This window comes from Cajanus cajan, chromosome 5 (assembly GCF_000230855.2).
Source record: "Cajanus cajan strain Asha chromosome 5, NIPB_CcT2T_4, whole genome shotgun sequence".
NCBI lineage: Eukaryota > Viridiplantae > Streptophyta > Magnoliopsida > Fabales > Fabaceae > Cajanus > Cajanus cajan.
In genome coordinates, this window is record NC_138521.1 from 5,362,825 (window position 1) to 5,387,546 (window position 24,722).

Here is a 24,722-nt window from a genome sequence, read left to right on the forward strand (position 1 = left end):
TCATTTAATTTTAATGGGTTTTACAAAAAAAAAAAAAAAAACTCCCTTTCTCCCACCTCATTTCAATGATTGGGTTTCACTTATCTTTTCTCTTTCACTTTTTTCTTTTCCAAACAATTAAAAACTTCATTCTAACACCTCTTCAAAATCATCCAAACCAACGTACTATAAGACTTTGTTTGGTTATCCGTTAAAATGTCTACGTAAATATTACGAAAAGAAAGTGATCTTCTCATTGAATCAAACGTTCCGTAAGTTCTATTTGTGGGCGAAAAAACAAAGACACACTACGTTTTTTAGATTGTTGGTTGATAACAAAATGAATACCGGAAGAGATCACATGGCAATAAAAGACTTAACATGCTTGCATATTTTGTGGGTACTTCATATTTTATATTTATATAAAAAAAAATAAAAATGTGCAATAAATAGTGTTTCTTTAGAGAAATAGAGAGAGAAAAAGAAAGATGAAAGAAAACATGTCCATAAATGTGGTCGAATAGAGATGCATATGCACACGTGGTGGCGAGTTGTTGAGTTTCATGTGTTTGTTTACAAAGAAGGATATCATTTTATTTGATTCGAGTATTTTGTACTTTAGGATCGCTTTCCACACCCATGGGACCAATTGTGGGGACTAACAAACTACAACCCATTTATTGTTAATATATGAATTCATAATGTATTTTTCTTTTTATATTCTTATCACATTAAAAATTGTTAATAGTATATGTCAACGAGTTGAAGTTTATTATAATTATTTTTAAGTTATACAAAAATATATTTTTTATTAGTTGATAATGAAAAACAATTAAATCAATAAAGCAATTATGTTAGATTTTAAATAATATATACATTAATAATATTTAATATTTTTTTATTATTGTTCATTGACAAATCAATATATATGATTAATTGTCAACAATTTGTTGGTTCAAGTATAATTTAATTCTGTCTCTTTAAGTAATATTTCAGGTTCGAGTATTATTTAAGTAATAAATGAAATCCTTTAATAAATATTAGTCATCAACTAAATTGGTACATACTTCACACTCATAACATAATTACAAAAAAATATATATATAATGATGATAAATTTGGTGTTTTTATAATAATTAATTTTAAATCATATCAAGAATAACTTTTGATTAATTGATAATGTAAAAATTATTGTAATTATAATACATGTTTGTAAAAGTAAACACATACAAAGAGAGGTGTCTAAGTGATTTTGATTTGCGTGCAAATTTAGCCCAAGTAGATTCATGAGTTATAATCATATGCAAAAATAGTGATTTTTTTTCTTATAGATTATTCTAACCTATTTCGCTTAACCTATGAGTTGAGATGATCAATTCTAAGTTTAATCAAGTCAATTTATATTTAAAAAGAAAAAATAATATAATTATTTTTTCCTAATTTTTAGTTTTGAATCTGAGTTTTTTTATTTGTTTATTCTTCAATTTTTTTAATAAATTAATATGTTTTTGGACCATTTGTATTCATGTTTTCTATGTTTATATATATATTTTTTTTAAAATTAAGTGAATCAACTGTTAACTCAATTTACCTAAGTACCTAACTCACTAACTTGAGATGAGTTCATCATATTGTATATTTTTTTAGCTTACTAAAATGTGAGTGAAGTTGGGTTAACTCATTTTTCTTAAAAAAATCATGATAATCTAATATGGACAAGGTTGATCATTCACTTGGACACTTAAGAGATTTTAGTGATATTTTAAAATTAAAATTAAAAATTTACCTTACTATTTATATATCAAGCTTGATATTTATTATTGAGATAATTTTTATTTTTTAATTAGAGAATAACATTAAAATTTATTAAGATATAGTATTTAAGGTTTGTCCGTTATGCACTTCCATTGTTTTTACTTCATTTCTTTTGATCTATTCACTTTGAAAGAAAAAAACAAGTTTCTGTTTATATATTTATTTAAAAAATCAAGATAATATTATTTTTATCTTTCAGTTATATTTTTTTTTTATCTCTATTTCATTGTTAAATACTTCAAACATTATAGAATTCTAAAATGAATGTGAATATTTTATTTCTGTATGGTTTGAGCTTCTTTTAACGTGGACAAACAAAAAGAATGGAGTATTTACTTTCTCCATTTCAACAAGATATTATAGAAGAGGGTGCTACCTAGGTTTTAGTGTTTTTGTTTTTTTCTCAATATATTTTTAATTATTTCCCAGCTTCAGGTCAGTCATCCAATTTTCACATATTTATTGTCATATAATTCTAATAACACATTTTCTAACTTATTATTTTTATAATATTTTATTATTAGTTAAAATTTATAATAAAAAAATATTGAATAAAGAAAATATCAAATAAAATGTAAAATCTATCAAAATTTATGATTTTCAATAAATTTTAATAAATACTAAATATTATTTAAAAAATTATTATAATGTGTTACTAATATTTCTCTAGTTAGAATCTTGGCAATAACTACTAATCATGGTTATTGAGGATGTCCTTGGCTGCGAATGTTTGCATCACCCACTATTAATGATCATACCGAGCTTCCATTAGCAATAGATGCTTGTAATAACCCTAATTATGGATATTGAGATTGTATCTATTTGAATCTCTCCCTACAATCCACGTTTTTCACTAAATTCACGTCCAAAATAACAAAATGAAAAGAAAAGAAAAAAAGTACTCTTAACTTTGAGTTAAACCACGTCCAATTTGAATGTGATACAAAAACGTGAAAACAAACAGGCCCTTAGTTACTAATCATGAACCTTGAAAATGCCCCCTATATTAGTCTTTTGTTATGTATATTAAGCCTTCCTGGATTCTATAACAACAGATAGGATTTTAGTCACTATTCTATAACTAAATTCAAAAAAACTACACTAAAAGTATTATACTTAAACCAAAGAGGCTATAAAGACTATAAATACCAAAACCTAAACAAGTTGAAATTAAAAAACTAAAACCTTGTTTGAATTACATCATAGCTCTTTTTCTTTATCTTTCTTTAACATTCTCTAAAGCACTTTATCTTAAAAAAAAAATGTGGATGTGGATGGATCCTAGGCTCTCAGCATCTACTGAGCCTCCAAATAAAGACTTTGAAGAATATCATATCCTATAAGTCAATTATTGCTACTTTTCCATGGTTCGGCAGAATGCCACCTTCCCTTATTTTAGTATTTTTTTTTTCCTGTAACCATTATGTCAATTCATTATCATCCAACCCAAAAGCCAATAAAAGTGTTCATATCAAAGAATTCCAATAATATTTCATTGATTAGGAACAAAAACTAGTCCTAATCGTGTTTGGTGATCAGGATCGAGTAAATCATCTATGGTCGCTTTCTTTGCACAGTCCAAACATCTCAAAACAAATAATGAAGAACAATGTCTCAAAAAGTTATTATTTTTCATTAATATCATTGAACATGCTCCTGCTTCCCCTCTTCTAGACATGGAAGAGAGGAAAACAAATAAGCAAATAATTTTGAAGTGATAAAAGCTTGGCATATAAACTACCTAGATTTTAATCCTTGATGAAAGAGTTGGTTAAAGATCACAATCATCAATAAATGATGACATTTATTATGAAGTGGGATCTAAGATCAAGAAACCAAATGATCAACATGCAGAACTTACCAAAGGGAAAAGCAACTATCAACAACCAACCAAAAGATCAACATGCAGAACAAATGAATAACTATCAAGAACTTACCACTAAATAGCAGTGAGATCTAATAAGATCAAGCTTGGAAAGTTGACTAAGTGGTCCATGAACATGCTTCATTTCATGAAGTTAAGTTACACAAAATCACAATTGTATAGCGCTCAAATTGGTGCTAACTTTATAGATCAGATGATTAACTAAATCTCTGGCCTTTTAGACATAAAACCAATATGATGGAAGACTTGGCACAAAACTAACTTTGGAGGAAGTTACACACATTCTCACCAATCAAATTCCTTCCAGAATCAGAATAAACTTTAATTACATGAAAGATCAAATTCAGTCAATCAGCTGGATCTAATTCTCTTCTGGTTGACTTTTCCATCAGACTTCAAAGTCCCACTGGAGTCACCTTCAGAAGAAGCCTCTCTGGACTTGGCAAAGGAATTAGAAAGATCAGCATAGAGATCAACCACCCTTCTGATATTGCTATTGAGCTCTCTAATCAAACCAACATTTCTACTCAGATTATCAGGCATCTTGGACTCGTGATTTTGGTTTATCTCATTAATCAGCAACCGGTTCTGATTCAAAATATCTTGAGCTTGCAATAAGCTCTTCTGGAATACCTGTAAAAGTCTGCTATCTACTTGTGTTGAATTCCCTAGTTCTCCAAATATATCACCGTCCATCTCAATTACCCTTAGTATTATTCAGTTAACAAAAAATCCTGCAAAAAACAACAACAGTTAAAACCCTGATCAATATGAAGAAGAAAAAGAGACAAAAAAAGTGTGAGAAATCTTACAAAATTTAAAGAAGAAACAACAAAGAGACAAGCAGGTATGATGCTTAATCTAATCTACCTGATTGCAGATGAGAAAAGGAATTGAAAAAGTTGACTCAGTTGAAACAGGAATTTTGGGAAACACAATGATCAACAAACACACACTTTTACCTATTCTTTCCTCTATCTCCTAAGCAAGCAAGCAAAAGGGAAGGAAGGGTTTGCATAAGATTCCAGAGACATAATCAGGAAGAAATACTTTTCTCTCTCAATGTCCTAAAGCAAGAGACCCTTTTCCACAAGAAAGAACCTGTTTCCTTTCACTGTTACCAATGAAATCAAGATGGCACAGAGCAGGACACAGTGACACACACAACACAAACCACCCCAGTAGTGGGAATCCCAAAAGGCAAGTCAATACCACAAGTCTTCCCTTCCAATAAAATATGACAAACCCATATAAAAAAATTATTTAAAAAAAAAAAAAAAAAAACTTGGTTCGACTTTGCAATTTAAATTAAGCACAAACAATTGAAGGATGAAACCCATGAGAGGCAGAAACGAAAAGATGGAAACTTTAGAAGAACCCAGGAATGTGATCTTACCTTGAGAAAGTGGAGCATCGGAGTCGTGGTAAGTGAGGGGAAAAAAAGTAGGAATTTTGTTGGGGTTGAGAGAGATATTTTGAGGAGAAAAAGAAAGGTCCTGAAATGATGGAGAAAAAAACAAGGAGAAGAGATGATAGCGTTAAAACTTAAAACATGGTTTGTTCTCAACAACCGCAGTGTGTGTGTGTGTGTGCGCTGTTGTGTTGTGGGCACAGCGCAGCACTCAACAGAGACAAACGAGTTTCCTCTTGCAACTTGCCCCACACATGTTATCTAACATTACATGCCTTCTCTTCTCTTCTTTTGGGCCTTGCTCCAATCTTTTCTTTTTTCTCAACAACATTAAAAAAACACACATTGTTGTAAAGATGCCAACAATCCTTTGCTTTAGGATATTGTGTATATTATCTCACCGTTTGATTTTAGTCCGTGTATCATGTGGCAGATTTTTCTATTAACACTTCATATTTTATTTATTTATACAGAATAAGTAATATAAATTTTATTTATACTGTTGTTTCTTATGATAAAAAATTATACTGTTATTTATGGATAAATTTTACGCTAATATGACATAGTAACAAATTCATTTAATGGAATTTCTTGGAGAAACAAAATGGCATGATTGTGTCTGTTAGATGAACCAATCATTATTTGCATCCTGTCCCGTGACTCAAGTAGGCTATACTTCCCTTTGGGCTTGTAGGGTATAAAATCAGGCCCAGTTCAGGTGTACTTCATAAATTCTACATCTATCTTTAAATATTTAAATTTAAGTTCTTTGTAAGAAAATAACAATAACTAATACATGTACAGATAGTATAAAATAAAAATACACTATAATTCAATTACAAATTATTATATAATATAAGTTAAATAATTATTGTTTAGAGTCATTAATAATAATTTATGATTAATCAATAGTATTTTTACGGTAAAAATGCCTAATTATTAAACTTTTAAAATGATATCAACTTATCATTGACTCATGTGACACTAAGTTCAAATTTCTAAAGTAATCTATCGAATCTAAATATTTCGGATGAGATAAAAATAATAATATTTCGCACTGATAATATGGTGTTCCAAAAAATTCATATAACAATAGTTACTACTCCCATTTAGAACTAAAATGAAAAAAATGAATTACTTTATTATAATTTTAAGATAACAAATATTTATCCTTTTTTATAAAGGATAAAAGAAATATTTTAAAAAATCTATTGCCAGAAAACAATGTTTCTACCCAAAAATAATGTTTCCCAAAAATATTATTTTTTAAATTAAACGTAAAAAAAATCAGCATCCTCAACATCAGATTCTTAAAAAATATTTGTGTACTAAATATCCCTTTTCATGTTAGAGTTTTATTTAGTTTTTATATAGATATTGCATATATTTTTAATAAATGTTAAATTTGATGAAAATGCAGGTAATGTATACATTGGTGAATTGTTGCTTAGAAAATTGATAGATTGATTCGTTAATTGACAGCTATGTTGGTGGTCCATAGACATGAATAGGGTCAGTGTCAGCATTCAGTCTACGGATAATACTTTTCTACCGACATTACCATTACCATTACATTGTTGCATCCACCCATGACACAAATCTAGACTTTCACTCATAAACGCTATCTTTGGCAGGGAGAGATAAAAAGAAAAATAAACAAGAGGCAACAATTTTTCCCAATACTAAACTAATCATAGAGTAGCAGTGACAAATGACATATATAATATACTTGAATACCTAGTTCACCTTTTCATATTTCTTTGTCAAAGTTCAAGAGTATCTGTTTTTTTTTTTTCTACGTAGAGATAGAGTGGGTATAATTGACAATTTTGTGTAGCAATCAGAATTGGATTTTTCTTGTTCTTTTTTATAAGAATAGAAAATTCTTTTGACCTGCCAAGTATTGTCAAAGCATGTGAACCAAACACAAATCCAAACTGTATACAATGAGCAATGCAAATTTTTTACGTATCAAAATGTTTGTAGAAACAAATTAAGTTTTAATTAAACCATAAAATATAACAGAGTGACTGATCCATTTGACGGGGAAAAAAAATGGGGGCATAAAATGGAAGTAGTCAACATTATTCAAAACTAAATTAAGGATTCTGATTCCATATCTTAGGTTAGGAGTGTCATGAAATTGGGAAGTGGCTTCATGCCATGATTTTCTCCGTGCTTGATGCTTTTGTTTGGACTTTAGATTTAAATTTGGCACGTGAGATCATATGGAATAGTGTAATTAGGGAAACATAAACATCTGTTCTTTTTTTTTTTTTATCATGTTGTCATGTTTTATATATTTGTTATTTAATGTTTGAAACATGAAAGCATTGATTCTTATGGATGAGTTTGGCAATTTGTGCTCTCCACAAGTCAAAATCTTTAGCAATGCACATAATTAGCAAATCTCTCATATATTATATGATTATTTTCAATTTAGTGAAATATAAAAATATACATTCTGTATAAATATTAATTAATAATGATATGGTTTATTTTCTTAAAGGGGGCTAAATTGAAGAAATGTCATACTCGAGATAGTATACTCTAGTTTAATATATAAAAGTAGAGCAGCTAAAAATAAGGAGAGTAAAGTAATTTTCAATGTAAAAAGAAACAAACTAAAACAAATTGAAGTATTATCATTAAAAAAAAAAATTAAAACAAATTGAAGTGTATGCATCTAAACAAGATATAATTTTTTCTCTCACTTTAACTATATATATATAGAGAGATAATCACTTACTTGAAGAATAAAATTACTCAACAACTCATATTTTATATTAAATTTTAATAATTTAACTATTAAATTATATGTTCTTAATATATAAATTAGACTTGTAATTTTTTTAAAAATTTAAAAATTATCTAATATTTCATTTCATTAATTTAAATTAATATATAAAATATTTTTATAATTGATTATCAATTTTAAATAATAAAATGAAATATCAAATAATTTTTAAAAAATTTACAAATTTACTAACTTGATATATACATTAAAAATTCATAATTCAACAGTTAGATCATTAAAATTTAATATAGAATATAAATTATTATATAAAATAAGTTTAAGTAAATTTATCCTTAAAATAAGTGAATTTCTCATTCAAAATATATATATATATATATATATATATATATATATATATATATATATATATATATATATATATATATATTCATCCAAAAGAAAGTGCATAGCATAAATATAAAATATGAAATGAATAAATTTGTTATAGAAAATATGATACAAGTCGTAAGGAAAAATTGCTTAACATAATATTCTCTCTTCACCCTTTTCTTTTCTTGTGCTTATCTTACAAGGATAAACAAAATAAAATTGGCAAATTAAAAGAAAAAGAAAACTACGTAATCAAAATCAAAAATTTAAAGCAAAAAGCTCGATCTAATTCTATTCAATAAAGATATTTTTTTAAAATAATAAATGAGATCAAATAAATATATATATATATACTAATATTTTAGTTAGTGTAATACACATGTTAAATATTTATTATATATAACTAAAATTTTAAATAAATTATGTATATAAATAAATATTATATTTAAATATATAAATTATATTTTAGATTTATAATAAATAATTTATATTGAGTACAAGATTATTTTTTATTTATTAATAATTTATTTTAAAAATATTAAATTTAATTTATAAATAATTATTATAAATAAAAATTGAATTAGATATAAACTTAAAATAATTCCTGAAAGCTTCTAAGAAAAGTTCTTAAAAACGTTCGTGTTTTATATATATATAAGAATTAATATATTTACTCTAAGAGTAAGTCTTTGGAAGAATTATTTCACTCAATAAATCATGTTCTACATCAAATTTCAACCATCTAATCGTTTAACTAAAAGTTCTTAATACATACATCAAGTCCACAAAATTTGAAAACTATTTAATACTTTGTTTCATCAATTCAAATTTATAGATAATCATAAAAATATTTTATATGTTGATTTCAATCTATATAACGAAATATCATATGATTTTCAATTTTTTTTTAAAAATTGCAGATTTGCTCTATAATTTAAAATTTTTTAATTTAATGATTAAATCGTCAAAATTTAATGTAAAATATAAGTTATTGAGTAGAGTTAGTATATGTAGACATACTCTTAAGTGAATCCATCCTCTCTCTTTCTTTTTCTCTCTCTCTCTCCCTTTCTATATATGTATATATTTATATGAGGAGGGATTCATCCAAAAGTAAGTCTACTTAAACTTACTTCATTTAATAACTCATATTTTATCAAATTTTAACGATTCAAACATTTAATTAAAAGTTCTTAATGCTTAAATTAAATTTTCAAATTGTTTTAAAAAATTGAAAGTAATTTGATATTCCAATTTATCAATTCAAATTGACAAATTCATAAAAATATTTTATACGTTGATTTGAATTAATGAAATAAAGTACTAAATATTTTTATTTTTATTTTTAAATTGTAGACTTGATCTATGCTTTAAAAATTTTTAATTCAACTGTTGAATCATTAAAATTTGATGTAGAATATAAGTTATTAAGTAGAGAAAGTCTAGGTACACTTATTATTAGAGTAAGTGGATCCCTCCTCTCTTTTTTCTCTCTCTTTATATATATATATATGTGTGTGTGTGTGTAGACACACAAAGAGAGAGAGAGAAGAGGGAGAGAGAGAGAGAGAGAGAGAGAGAGAAGGAGGGGAGTTACTTCAAGAGTAAGTCTCAATAGACTTTCTCTACTAAATAACTCATATTTTATGCCCAACGATCCAATCATGAAATTAAAAGTTCTTAATGCATGAATTAAGTATACAAAATTTTTAAAAATTTGAAAATTATTTGATACTTTATTTCATTCATCTATCAATTTGAATTAATGAAATAAAGTATCAAATAATTTTCAAATTTTTAAAAAATTTGTGGACTTCATTTATGCATTAAGAATTTTTAATTCAATGGTTGGAAAATTGAATTTTGATGTAGAACATGAGTATATATATATATATATATATATATATATATATATATATATAAGTGAAAGGGATTCATTTACTCTAAGAGTAAGTCTTTACAAATTTACTTAACTTAATAACTCGTGTTCTACATTAAATTTCAATGATCCTACCATTAAATGGAAGGTTTTTAATGTATAAATCAAGTTTGCAAATTTTTAAAAAAATAAAAAAATCATTTGGTATCCCGTTTCATTGATTCAAATCAACATATAAAATATTTTTATGATTATCTTTCAATTTGAATTGATGACACGAAATATCAAATAATTTTCAATTTTTCAAAAATTTGTAGATTTAATTTATATATGAAGAAATTTTAATTTAACAACGTATAAAATGCTGTGAGTTATTGAATAGAGTCAGTGGATCCCTTCTCCCTCCTTTCCTTCTCTTTCTCTCTCTCTCTCTCTCTCTCTCTCTCTCTCTCTCTCTCTATATATATATATATATATATATATATATATATATATATATATATATATTCATACATACATACATACATACTAGGAAAAGATCTATCTTCCGTAATCCATATATATTAAGAATTATACAACAAGACGTAATAACCTACTAGCTAGGTCACCACACTTTATAGTTTAGTTACTCGATGGGATTAAACATCAAACTACCTAGTATTAATATGTAAATAATATCTGGATATATGCATAATAATGCATATGAGTAAAATTTTTGCATCAACAACTAAAGTAATGTAATAGCTATACAAGTATATAAATATGTACAATAATTCGGTACTGAAATAATAACCCTAAGGTGTTTGTCAAGCAACACAATTAAACTAACTATATCAAAGTAGCCCAAAAGGTTGACACTATCATCATCCAACATAGCCTCAAAACAACTCCACCTCCAACCTATTTTTGCTTTACTTTCATATAAATATGATCATCGTAATCCATCTATAAGGAAATATACAAAAATAAGCTAATATTCAAAAAATAGCCAACATATCAAGTATAGAAGTAAATTGCAACTATACTACCAACATAAACAACTCAACTACACCACACAACCAATTCTCAACATACAACACTATCATATAACTGTCACATATCAACATGGTATATGAATACAACAACACACCATTCAATAAGAAAAATACCACAACATGGAAACTTATCCACATATTAACATACACATGCATCACACAACTCAACAACCAATGCACAACAATTCAACTATATGTGTCGTCATGCATTTAACTAAGAGTCTCTTACAATACAGGTGAATAATCTAAGTGATTTGACCCTATCAAACCAACAACAACGCGATCTTTTTGCACTTGCTAGATCAACAACTAATTTGGGTAAAAATCCATAATAACATGGTTTCTTGGGTTTTTCTACTTAAACTAGAAAAGTCTAGTATTCCTATTAGGGTAGAACAACTTGGGTGAGCCTACCACAACGTTAGCATAACTAAGCCTCCTATGAGATTAGCTCACCAAATGCCCTCCAAATAATATACCTCTTCCAGTACTCAATTAGTGAATTTTGGCCCTCAACCTTGTACCTTACTCGATTTTGTTCATTTTGTACAGGTATGACTCAACCTGACCCCATATGGATCAACATTGGTCACTTTATAATCATTATAATTTGATCTGACCCTTATATTGTGGTCACTTATATATAATATGAGTCGACCTTGTCCCATACCACATCAACTAGAATTTTTTACTAAAATAATATTTTTTTAAAAAAAATTTACCAAAAAAGCATTTGTACAACTTTATTCACCCAAATAGAACCTTTTACCGTTCATGTTCAGAATTCGATTCCCGGGGAACCGAATTCTGAACTTCAAATTTATTTTTTTTAGCTCAGAATTCGGTTCCCGAGAAACCGAATTCTGAGAAGTGTTTAAATTTTTTTTTCTTTTCTGTTTGTAGTTCGGGTTGTGGGTAAATATTGCAACCGGAACAACCCGTTCTCCAAGCAGAACGGGTCGTTCTGCTTGCACGAATAATCTGTTATTTTTGAAACTGGAACGCACAAGCAGAACGACCCGTTTTGATGCATTAGTCATGTGTGTATTTTTGCATCCGGAACGGCCCATTCTCCTTTCAGAACAGCCCGTTCTGCAAGGAGAACGGTCCGTTCTCCATTCAGAACGGGCCGTTCCGGTTCCAGTTTTATACCATTCTCAAGTCCAAAAACGCAAAAAAAAAAATAAAAAAAAAATTAATAGCTTAGAATTCGGTTCCCCGGGAACCGAATTCTGAACGTGAACAGTAAAAGGTTCTATTTGGGTAAATAAAGTGGTACAGATGCTTTTTTGGTAAATTTTTTTTTAAAAAAAATTATTTTAGTAAAAAATTCCATCAACTAAGGTCATAAAAGGGATTCAACTATTCACTTCAAGAGTCAACTTCTCAATAAGGATTTTCAACAAACTCACAAATTTTGCTCTAGCCTATGTCACGTTTGACGCGATGGTAAATTATGCACTCAACAAACTCACAAATTTTGCTCAATCCCACCTAAAATCCAAACAATACCAACATGCAAGGTACTAAACAACATATAAACACCACCAACAATTCATATCCAATCAGAACTTCAACATGCAACAACAAAAGACTCCAATTCGTCAAATTCTCTTAACATGGAAACAAAACAACAAAAAACCACTATACATATAATATTCCAATTCATGAATCTAGACACAATTTCATGAAATCAACCACACATGACTCCACAATTCATTAAGAATAAAAAGTTCTAGTTTCCTTTACCTTTAGATTGAAGAGAAAAGAGGAAGAAAGAATAAAAAACTCTACACGACACTACAAGCTCTGATTCTTGGCTCTGCACCTGAATCAACAACATACTCACTCAAGTTCTCCAAGGAAGAATTTTAATTACATGCTTAACAGACTCAAAAGAAGAAAAAAAATCTCTTTAACTCCAAAATGTATCTCTGTAATTTTTCTTTAACTTTCTTAAAAACTAAACTTATGAAATTCATTTCCTAAAAATGACCTTATAATATATCTTTTCTCTATTGGTCAAACTTAATCTCTATCTAAAAAACTTCCTAAACGACTAAAACTTTCAAAAATTCCTAAAATCTCATAATTTCTCGACATATAAACAATAAATCATCACAACAAAATATATTTTAATACATTCAACAATAATAGAATATACACAATGCTACACGAGAAATCGGAATTGAGATACAAATAACTAATGGTATTGAGTCTAACGTAAGGAAAAATGTCTCGAAACAAACAAGATTCAAATCTTTGTTAATAGTGGTATTTATATTTAGAGTGTGTTTGGATGGAGAATTTAAATGGAGTAATTCATTTATTTGAAGAATTTCAAATTCTTTGAGGTGAAATACCTTGTTTGGATAGAGAATTTATAAGGAATTTGAAATTCAAGCATTTTTGAAATTCTTTGAAGTAATAGAATTTCAAATTCTCCCAAAAAAGTAAGAATTTGAAATTCTTTGTATTTTTTTCTTCTTATTTCACTTATATATTTTATCTTATCTCTTATCTCTTCATGTTTTTAATTATTGAATATTCAAAAATATTTTTAAAATTATTAAATATTATCTAATATTAAAATCAAAGTAATTTAAATACTAAGAATTTAAAATTCCTTGAATTTGTAAATTTCCTCATCCAAACACACCATTAAGATTTAAAATCGAATTGTTTTGAGAAAGACGATAGTAGTAGGAAAAAGGAAAACATATTCGGTCTCTTTGTTTAAATTTGGTTTTAAATACAATAAAAAAAATTTAAATGTTTTTTAATAAAATAAACATTTTTATTTTTTTTAATGTATTTATCTAAACTGGTTATTTTAAAAATAAACATTTTTCAGTTTTTTTTAAGAAACAAATTTTATCTACTTAAAAAAATACTTTTTATAATATTTTTTAAGTTTAAACAAGCCATTATATAAATACGTTTACTCCTTTTACAAAATGTAGAATTGTATCAAGTAATTTCAATTTATTAATTAGAACTTAGAAGCATCACCTAAGTCTTTAAATAGAAAGCTTTTGAACTTCTTTAAAAATTATAACCATACTGGTACTTCAATGTATTCAACTCACTATTCAGCATAAGAACTTGTTTGGTTTTGAAAAAGAAATTAATTTACTGTGAAATGATATTTTATTTTTGTTATTTTGAGATGTTATTTAATTTATCCTGTTTTTAATGTTCCTTATATAAACGTTTTAAAAAAGAGTGAAAAAAAAAAACTTTTCTTAATTATTTAAAAAATGACAAAAAATGAAATATGAAGAGGATGATGAAATTAAGTTATGGTTTATAGTCTACCCACCAAAAGTGGTATATATATTATATAGGAAACATAATTTAGATAGAAAAGAAGGCATAGTTATTATATTTGACATCCTACCATCAATCTAATTCAAATCTAACGTTTATATTTAACATAAAGTATAAACATAATATTATTCTTGTTCCTTTATAATAGTCATTTAAAATTATTTTATACAAATTAAGAAATAAAATAATTTTTTTATTTTTCATAAAATAATTTAGATGTTTCCTATTATATCTTTATCATTTTTACTTTATAATAAATGTATATTAATTGTGATGAGTAAATTAATTAAAATTTAGATAAAATGTAAGGGATATAATTAATAATATAATAATTGATATTATCTTAAAATTGAAATGAGAAATAAATAAAAATAAAATTTTACTAAAAATTGAATAAATAAAAAAGACGGAGAGAGTAATACATTGATGGTAGACGCGCTGAGCCATGTTCCATGCATGTCACCACCTCATAATATTTAACAAATAATAAGGTAAAGCCGCCTCATAAAAACACGTGCCCTTGTCTTGTATATTGTACCACCAGTTCTGTACTTCATTTCAACCACATTCTATACACATATGATACTGTAGCAAGAACAGCACATACTAATGAGATTGCTACCTTCATTTTAATGGTTATGGTACACTGTTTGATCAAATAACAATGATATTAATGATGGCTTTTAAAATGATGATATATTTAGACAGATTTAATTGTCATATGCAAACATTGTCTACCAATCAAAATTTAATTCAGTATTAATGAGTTTTTAGATAGTTACTGAGTTGAAAATAATATAAAATAATTTTGCACAAATAAGCCATAACCTAATTTCTCATATTCTGACATGAAATGTTAATTAATGTTTTTCAGAAGAATGAGAGAATATTTCTCTTTAACGCCAAAACCAGTCAAGTCAACCTGGATCGGCTTCTGCCTAATGGCTAATGTCATGCCCTACAAATAGTAAACCCGTGATGCGCATGAAATTCCTTCTTTTCATCCACTTTTTCTAACACTAATTAAATTGCATCAAATGTTTAAGATGTAAGTAATGATTCAACTCTAGCTTAGACGTAAAAACTTGGCTTTTTCATAACTCATACACACACCGCTAGGGCTGCGTAACTATAAAAAAAGCATTAACAGTTTAACGGAAACTATAAATTTTTGTTTTGATGGATTAGGATTGTTTTTTTCTTTTGCTTTAAAAAGTGAGTAATATCAGTTTGTAATGTAAAACAGACCTGTCATTGTTTGACATGAAAGTTTATGAAAAATTAAAGGCATTATCAAAGCTGGTGAAGTCTACCTGCGCATATATAAATCAACTATAAAGACAAAAAAAAATCTTCAACAAAATTAATAAATAAATAAATAAATGATAGATGTTTCCATACAAGCACATTTTGGTGTATTGGAAGTAAAATAAGAAAATGGGTAACCCCTATATTTCCTTTTTCTCCTTTGGAAGTGAAACACTTCCGCTTGTCATGAAATGATGAAACACAAACAATTTGCTAAAACAATGTTGTGATTGAGAACCCATGATTGTATGTACAAAGTCAGTAGTTGACCCTTTAGATCCCTAAAATCATCATGTAATGTAGCTTGCTTTCATTCTGATACAAAATTGAGCATTCCCCCCTGCCCTGCCCTGCCTTGTCTTATCCATTCGCTCCATGGCAATTATCTGTCTGCAGTCTTCCCCCAACACATCCAGTTTTGTGCACAAATTTGTAATAACCAAACACCAGCATTTCAACAAAGTAGGGTGGTTTATCCCCATAACATGCTCCTCTCCCCTTCCAAGACTGACAATCTTGTGGCTCATACAGCTTCGCCGAAAGCCCCAATATTGCGGCCGGAGAGCTTTCAGCAGCGGGAGATCACAGGATGAAGGAATCAAACAGTCCACAAATCTCCCCGTGATGCAGAAGAATCTGCAGATAAGGAATGGTTATACGTCTCTCTTTCCCATGGTTCCAGATGAGTTCTGCTTCTTCTGTATACCATACTGCCAGGCATCTCTGGATTTGTCACCCCCATGATCAAAATCATCCAAGGAATTCTCCATTGAAAACCGTGTTGGTCGATGGTTCCCATTTCTGGAGCCAACTGGAGGAGCACCCATATTATCATCATCTTCAGATGGTGGTGCACCCAACCTGGATTCCATATGCATGTCCATTGATCTATATCTTGGTCCACCTGATCTCATGCCCCTCATATTTGAGGCAGGCTTACCAGGCAATGATGAGTAAACAGGTCCCTTGGCCACAAGAAATTCCTTGGGAAGAGAGTCCATGTCCATATAGCAATTTCGAGATTTTGCATCATTGATCAATGCAGCCCAATCTTCAGATTGCACCAGAGCATTTGCATTTCCCATGACCTGCCAATGATAGCAAACTATAGGTATCAACCAAGAAATGCAATTTGGCCATTTAATAAACAAAAATTCATCACTAAATAATGCATTAGAAAGATATCCATACCCAAAGGGCCCTTCGTGCACGCGTAAGGGCAACATTCATTCGTCGTATATCTGCAACAAAGCCAACCCCATGACTGGATGCACGCACACAAGACATTATAATGACATCCCGTTCTTGACCTTGGAAGGCATCTACTGTGTTGATATATATATCCTTCCCTTCTTCTGAATTTAAGACTTCCTCAAACTCGCGCTGGAGGCATTTCAACTGCAGCTTATAAGGAGTTATTATGCCAACAGTAATCTTTCCTACGCCCAAAGACTTCACTGCTTTCTGAACATGCTCATACAGTCGGAGACAAAATTGTGCTTCATGTATGTTTTGGTAAGATACTGATCCACCTCTGTGAGACTCACGCCCATGTCTGATATCATAGAATAAATAAGGTCTTAGTAAAGGGTCTTTGTAGTATGGCTCATCAGGCAATTTAGCCACACTTTCACTATCAGTAAGACGCCCCTGATAGAAGTACCTAGAAGGGAAATCCCGAATTTGGGGATGCATTCTATATTGCACAGACAACAACATTGTCGGGCATCCTGCTTGTTGGAACCTTTCAAAAAGACTCCTACTATACATCAATGTTCCAGCCGCCTTGCTTATAACGGTGGCAGGAAGCTGCTGAGGATCTCCAACAAGAACACATCGTGCGGCACCAAGAGAGAGGGGAGGCAGAACTGCAACCTCACTGGCTTGGGCTGCCTCATCAATGACCACCATATCAAAACCATGGGAAAGACGAGAAAACAACTTGCGGCCACTGCTAGAAACTGTTGTGAAAACTATCTCGGCTTCATTTGCAAAACTGGCCTCCAAACTAGCCCGAGCCTCTTCCAAATTAAAACCACTACCAGGACGGAACCTACTTTCCAGAAGGGCAAGGCGAGACATCTCAACCAGAATCTTGTCCCTGTTTTCAACAGCAGCAGCAAGGTTCTGTAGCAAAGTATCTCGATTCTGATCTCGGGCTATAAGAAGGTCAGGATCAACACCAACAGATCCTTGAGAACGAACAGCAGCAGCAGCAGCATTTAGTTCTCTGTGAAGACAATGTAACTGCTGAGTCAACTGTGCTTCACGATTCTTTAACTGGTGCATCCATCCCATAACTTCTTCCCTAGTCTTGACAAGAAGCTGTTCAGTTCTACGCTCTACAGAAACTGCTTGGGCAGCACGTGTCTGAGAATCGACCCCAACTCTAGCTACATCAGGTCGATATACTTTCATCTCCCCATCAATAAACCCACGATCAAGAACACGAGCAAGAAGCTCATCAGTGGCAGCATTAGACGGAGCACAAACTAACATTCTAGGTTTTGGGACCAGTTTAGGTAAAGTTCGTAAGAGATTCTGGTCCATGTTTTGAAGAACTTCATCAATAGAACCAGTGGGGGCATGCTCTGAACTGATATCATTGAGCTTGTAGCTCTCAGGTGCTACATGCTTAAGTAAAGAGGTGTAGTAGTGCTGATACTGAACAAGGTGAATGACATTCAACATTCCCCATACTGTATGTGTTTTTCCTGTTCCTGGGGGTCCTTGAACAAGGGTAAATGGCCAGGGTTCTTGCCTCTTTGTTGTCCCACTACTTGTACCAGCAGCTGTATGCATTGCTGCCCATTGGATTGCAGCCAACTGGGGTTCATTGAAGGTCCTACGCAAATACTCAACAAAGTTCTGTGTGAAGCATTCAGGCATCGTTGGGGTATGTTGCTCATATTTAGGGAAGTGTTCGGGACTAGGCTGAAGGATTGCAGTTTGCATCTGTAAAGTAAGAAAGTAGTCAGAATTGAAATTCACTGACACTACCTACCTTTATATCATGTAAGTTTCAGCATATACCTGCAAATTTAAGCGACGAAATGCATGAAGGGCGACATACTCCCTCTGTGTGGTAGCAAGAGAACCAAGCACTGTGAGATACCAGATGCTTCCACTTTGTAGTTTCCTTATGATATGATCATCATCAACCCTACAGGAAAGAACATTTTATCTGAGTTTAACATTGGAACCAAGAAAGTAGATATCAAAACAACCATTGAAAGGTGCCTTTAATGGGAAAATTTGAACAAACACTTGCCTGCTAGGATCATAAGAGTCTCCAACATAGTAATGTAGAATTGCACCAGGAGGATCTCGAGTATCAATGGGTATGTGACGCCTAACAGTACCAACCACACGTCCAGTGATTTCTGATTCCCCATCATCCTGAGCTAAAGATGAACTGTTCTGCTTGGATCTGACTGCTTGCATAATGAAACTATTCAACCCAATTGAACTGCAAAAACATTAAAACAAATGATCTAGTACTAGATATTTAACAACATACCTGATCCAGGCCTAGGGGATGAAAGGATTGCAACATCACCCTCCTTAAATGACCATTTGAACTCGTGTACCGGAAGGACTTTCACATCATACCAACCTAAGAAAGAGATTCAGATAAATTAAACCCACAAATTCACAAAAACAAAGGAAATAAGCACCAAAGTAAAGGACTATATGTTTGTTGAAGTTGCAGGGACAAAACAAGAAATACAGTGGTTACAGTAAGGCTCGAGTACAGAGAAAATTACAAGCACAAGAAGGGAAAATTAAATTCCATAAACTTGGGAGACAAAGTTTCCATTATACAGGTGGAATGTTTACATTAATGCAATAAGTAGCAGCCAACAGCACAGTCAAATTGTTGAGCAAAAAAAATTGTATATGCATATATCTAATATAAAACAAGCATGAAAACGAGTACCTCTTTCTCTTGACTCATTTGCCTTCACTCGCACCATAATATGTGTATCCCTTGACACTGTTTCTGTTGATTCTTCCCAGGTACTGTAAAGTTGAGCCCGACATTCCTCAAAAAGCAAAGGCTCAAATACTCTAACATACTCTTCCACTGATTCAAACCGTCCAGGAACACACTGTAGCTCGGTCTCCTCTGAATCACAGGATCTTCAATCAGTTACCAAATACCAATAAGAATAAATAAACAATAAATAAAACTTCAAAAGCGAACTAAAGGATATATTGCTACTGACTCAATTAAAGGGGCAAATTACCAAAGAAGTAACCATCAATTAATTTACTAGAAGCAAATACATTCAAGCTTATATCTGCTGGTATATATTACATAAAGCATTAACCAACAAATATCAGGAACTAGCTATTTGAAACCATAATTAATATATAATAGATTTTTCCAAACGGATTCTTTTTCACCATGCAATCACATGAATAGCTACACACTTAACCTCTGGTTATAAGTATGTATTTTGTCATCGTTTCTACCCATGATATCTGGTATATATTACATAAAGCATTAACCAACAAATATCAGGAACTAGCTATTTGAAACCATAATTAATATATAATAGATTTTTCCAAACGGATTCTTTTTCACCATGCAATCACATGAATAGCTACACACTTAACCTCTGGTTATAAGTATGTATTTTGTCATCGTTTCTACCCATGATATCCCCAGTAATCTATTTTATTTTTTTCAAGCTCTTAGTCAAGGTTTCTTGCATTTGCCTGTTCAGACCATCATAAACAGTTTGGTACTTAGTGCCATCTATATTTTTAGAATTGATGCAAACCCGATCCCTTGGGTATAAGTCTTCAAATCGTAACTATCTTTCATGCCAATCCAAAAAGGTAAGGCATCTTTACAAAACTTATCCCTTGTGATCATAATAATAATTATCATCTGAGAGAAATCTTCCAAAATTTTATTAAAGAATAACAGAAGGTGCATATAAAATGCAAAATTATATAACTACATTCAAATTGTTCAGTGCACCATTCTACAATAATCTATATTGTTGAAAACTGTAAAAAAAATTGAGATGACATGAATAAATATTTTGCATTACAAACATATATTCATAAAATCCAAATCTCAGGAAACAAATAAGCATAGAAAACTTAGTGAAAGAGGGCAGATAATAGTTAGTATACTAAATTGAAGTAAATCTCCAGGTTGCCCTTCCACCTGTTATCTTTCGATCTTTCTCAAGAAACAATCCAACTTGAGAACCATAACACAAAAGAGGCATATGATGGTGACTGGATTACATAAAGAATTCATGTAAACCAGGGGAAGCTATCAAATCAATATCAAATTTCATTCCAAAAACAACTGTCATCACCTTTGCATGTCTCTCCAGTGTTATGACTCTCACAGTGTGATAACTGGAGGAAGGGAGCAACAAGATGAGAAATCAGAATCAACTAAAGTGCCAAGAAAAAAAAGAAAAAAAAAAGAAATTCAAAACAAACGAGATCATATAGCTTATCAATAACATTATTTATCTGTGCTAATGGTAATAATACAATCACTTGATACCTGGGTGGTGCCAAAACTTTTCACTGGTCACCTCCCGTATAAGGCGTTCAACAGATGTGTCCTGGGACTGGCTGCTGATAGGAGTCTGCTTCTTGATAGAAAGATGTTTCTTGTTTCCTAATTTGATATCACTGGAGCTTTGACCACTCTGTCCCAACTTCCTATTAGAATGGAGTGCATTCTTCTGCTGCCTTGAATCTGTCAGTTGTTTCCAAGAACCCTGTCTTGGAATAGGTGGCAAATTAGACTCTGTAGAAGGTTCTGTCTCACTATTTAGCCTCCTAGTTCTGACAAGTGGTCCAGAAGTATCACCATTACAATCAGATTTTGGTTCATGTGCTTCAGCATGGTTGCCACCTTCACCAGAAGATGTGTCAGTAAGCTTATGATCCTTGGATATTCCGACACGCTCAACTTGTGCAGGAACAGTGCGAACTTCCTTTATGGTACGACTTATGATGGGTGATGAGAAAGTCTGCCTTCTAGGGGTTGAGGTTTTAATAGGACCAGCTTGCTTGACATCTTCCAAGTTAAGAAACATGGTCTGTCTATTCCGTTTCTTTCCCAACATTTCCTCTTTACGTTGGTCAATCTTCCTCTTCCCAGGATTATTTGCACACCTAAGTGCATGACTTGCTTCAATACCTTTCACTTCTTTTTGCTTGGGAATTAAAGTGGGTTCCTCCTGTGCATCAATAGAAGCTTCACTTTTTACATTGCTATCTGAATTTGGAATACTATTGCTTTTCTGTTCACTAGGATTTGATTCTACACCTATAGAAGCATGGCTACTCTTTTCATCATTTATACTATCAGAACTCTTAATATTTCTAGACTTACTGTCAGAAGCCACTGCAACACCCCCATCCACCATTCCAGATGTTACAGGCTCTTCTGATGATGCTTGACTTCGCTGTGCCAAATTATTGCCTCCATTTGCATTAGCATTATTACCTCCATTAGCATTTGTAAAGCCCTCCTCATCAGACCATTCCCCTTCTTCCCTCTCCATAGATTGAGGATTTGTCAAACTTAATATCCGTGAATCTGTAACTTTAACATCTTCATCTTTACTTGACTTAGAGGAAACCTTTGCATCTTGATCTCCTGCTCTCTTTGATTCAGCATCCGATTCAGGGACACCAGTGGATTTTGGCCGAACAAAAGGTTGAAATCCAGAGACAGATGACGCATGTGAAAAAGCATGATTATTTATTATTCCTTGGGCAGCAGTTGATGTTGCAAATAAGTCAGACGCATGGGGATTGGTTGATGGGAGCATCTTTTGGGGCTGGATACAGACAATACCCTCCCTGTCGTTATCCCTATCATCATTATCCTCTGCAGGTGGCTCATTGAGATCAAATAACAGCCTTCCTCGAGAACCCATCTCATATGCATAAGGATACAAACTAAATACTGAATAAATCGTTGCACAGATACGTTGCTTCTACTCTTTTCAAGAGACAATATCCATGACATGCCCACAATGACGACAGGCTGCAGGGACCTGCAAGTGAGGGTAAAAAGGGCCCATAGGGCACGAGGTATGAATTATACCATCTCAGAATGTCGGTAACAATCAGCAACATATGAATTTACCCAACAAATCACAGCACATACAATTTTGAATTCAATATAGCCCTAGACAATGGCAGGAATCTGTATCTTTCAGCTACCCCAAACCCAAACACACAATTATTATACAAACAAACAGAATGAAATCCAAAATTCCCCTATACCGCCAAACTGCTTAATAGTATAGGTTGTTCACTGTTAGTATAATTGCTGATCAAGAATAAACAATCAAACGAAATCAATGCACAACACTAAAAGACAGTCAGAAACCCCTAATAGCAAATCAAAACCTAACACCAGAAACAACTTGAATACAAAACTAACACTGATAACTCCCAAAGCCAATCTTCAACCAACCACCCAATGCTCATACACGCCAATCCACCAAGCAAAAACCATCCTTTCAACAATCAATCAGATGACAAGACACAGAACCCAATCTCAATAACACCAATGAGACACAGCACAAACAACAGTCCTCAACTCACATCATCCAGATCAAAAAATCACTAATTATCCCCCAAACCCCAAATCAAAACACTTACCAGCACAGAACCACAAAACTCCAGCCCACCCAGTGACCTAACCAGCATATCTAGGGTTTCAATAACCAAAACGAAGTCAGTCCCTTTATCAACACCCCATCCACCAAGATTCCAAATTCCCACACACACCCTTCACCAAGATCTTATCCCCACAAACATCCCACGTTTGTCCATTCTCCCCAATCAGAAAACACCACACAAATAATGCACAAATCTACACAACAGTCAACACCCTCTTCCTCATTCAGTATCACCATCATCATTAACTGATTCTCTATCTCCCAGATTTCCCACCACTGAAATTATCAACGACCCACCACCCCAAAAATTAAATAAATTAAAAAAATCAAAAATTAAATTAAATTAGTCCTGGAGAGAGAATTTTACCTCTTCTCACTCCGCACAGAAGGGGGCGGATATAGAGAGAGAAAGAGAAAGTGAAAAAAGAGACCGCGGTAGAGAGAGAAAGATAGAAGAGGGTCGCTCTAATAGGTGCAAGTTAGAGAGAGAAAGAGAAATTGAAGAGAGAGACAAATAGAATGCAATTTGATGAGGGAAAGAGAGGTTGTGGTAACGGGTTTTTATAGGAAAACACGGATCCCATCTCGCCGCCCGGACTTTCCACCGGCCACCGTTAAGTAATTTCCGTCCAAGGGCCAATTTCGCCATTTTAAACTATTTATTTAATGCTAGGGGCTATTTCGTAAATTCCCTGCCTCCAGGAGCACTTTCGTAATTTTCATTTAGTCACTAGTGGCATACTTATATATACACCTCAGCATGTCCGAGCCAAGCGGAATTCAAAATCTACCCCCACGGCGGCGAGTGCTCTCCACGCGCACCTCGGCGCGTGAGGAAATCTGCTCCATTGGTTTTTGTTAATTAATTAATTAATTAATTTGAATCGTAATCTCTCTCTGGAAAAGGTATGTACTTGGGGTGAACTCCGTATGTCTCGTGGGCGTAATACTGATCCTTTCGTATTTTTTATTTTTTATTTTATTTTTTAATGAAAAAGGAAATTATAAAAGGGAAAATTTTTTTTTTTTTCTTTTTTTCAGAAAATACGGAAATTCATTTAATCATGCCCATTTGAATAACATAATGTTTTTAATTTAATTTCCTTTTCATTGATTTTCATCTTTCTGTTGTATCAATAAGATTCACAATCACCAAGTTTATTAATATTTTTAATCTTTTTAGAGCATCCATATCTTTTGGTAGTTAATGAACGATATTACATTCTAATTTTATTTATCTCATTTGAAATATAAAATAGGATTAAATTTTTA

General features: G+C 31.4%; 2 protein-coding genes across 4 annotated transcripts; both read right to left on the minus strand.

The window, feature by feature from the left end:
* Window positions 1-3,773: 3,773 nt before the first annotated feature.
* On the minus strand, window positions 3,774-5,378 carry LOC109802323 (protein ELF4-LIKE 4). Of its 3 annotated transcripts, none has more exons than XM_083074810.1 (2): window positions 5,076-5,378; window positions 3,774-4,413 (listed from the first exon to the last, which is right to left on the minus strand). In XM_083074810.1, the coding sequence occupies exon 2, from the start codon at window positions 4,373-4,375 to the stop codon at window positions 4,031-4,033; it is 345 nt and encodes a 114-aa protein (XP_082930936.1). In that variant the 5' UTR covers window positions 4,376-4,413; window positions 5,076-5,378; the 3' UTR covers window positions 3,774-4,030. The 3 variants fall into 3 exon arrangements, with proteins under 3 accessions (XP_082930936.1, XP_082930938.1, XP_082930937.1); XM_083074812.1 differs by lacking the exon at window positions 5,076-5,378 and adding an exon at window positions 4,642-5,031; XM_083074811.1 differs by lacking the exon at window positions 5,076-5,378 and adding an exon at window positions 4,492-4,607.
* A 10,435-nt stretch (window positions 5,379-15,813) lies between these two features.
* Window positions 15,814-23,987, minus strand: LOC109802841 (P-loop containing nucleoside triphosphate hydrolases superfamily protein). The gene is made up of 8 exons (XM_020364242.3): window positions 23,818-23,987; window positions 21,308-22,817; window positions 19,709-19,897; window positions 19,289-19,384; window positions 19,040-19,202; window positions 18,802-18,931; window positions 16,960-18,723; window positions 15,814-16,856 (listed from the first exon to the last, which is right to left on the minus strand). The coding sequence occupies exons 2-8, from the start codon at window positions 22,695-22,697 to the stop codon at window positions 16,422-16,424; spliced, it is 4,167 nt and encodes a 1,388-aa protein (XP_020219831.1). The 5' UTR covers window positions 22,698-22,817; window positions 23,818-23,987; the 3' UTR covers window positions 15,814-16,421.
* Window positions 23,988-24,722: the final 735 nt, after the last annotated feature.

Bases quoted from the DNA above. Each gene is read 5' to 3' on its own strand.
- LOC109802323 (XM_083074810.1), bottom strand. From the start codon at position 4,375: ATGGACGGTGATATATTTGGAGAACTAGGGAATTCAACACAAGTAGAT.
- LOC109802841 (XM_020364242.3), bottom strand. From the start codon at position 22,697: ATGGGTTCTCGAGGAAGGCTGTTATTTGATCTCAATGAGCCACCTGCA. The intron at 19,203-19,288 runs GTATGTTGTTAA...TTATGCAAGCAG, and splicing joins ATCCCCTAGGCCTGGATCAG to TCAGATCCAAGCAGAACAGT. The intron at 16,857-16,959 runs GTATGGATATCT...TATCATTGGCAG, and splicing joins GTGCACGAAGGGCCCTTTGG to GTCATGGGAAATGCAAATGC.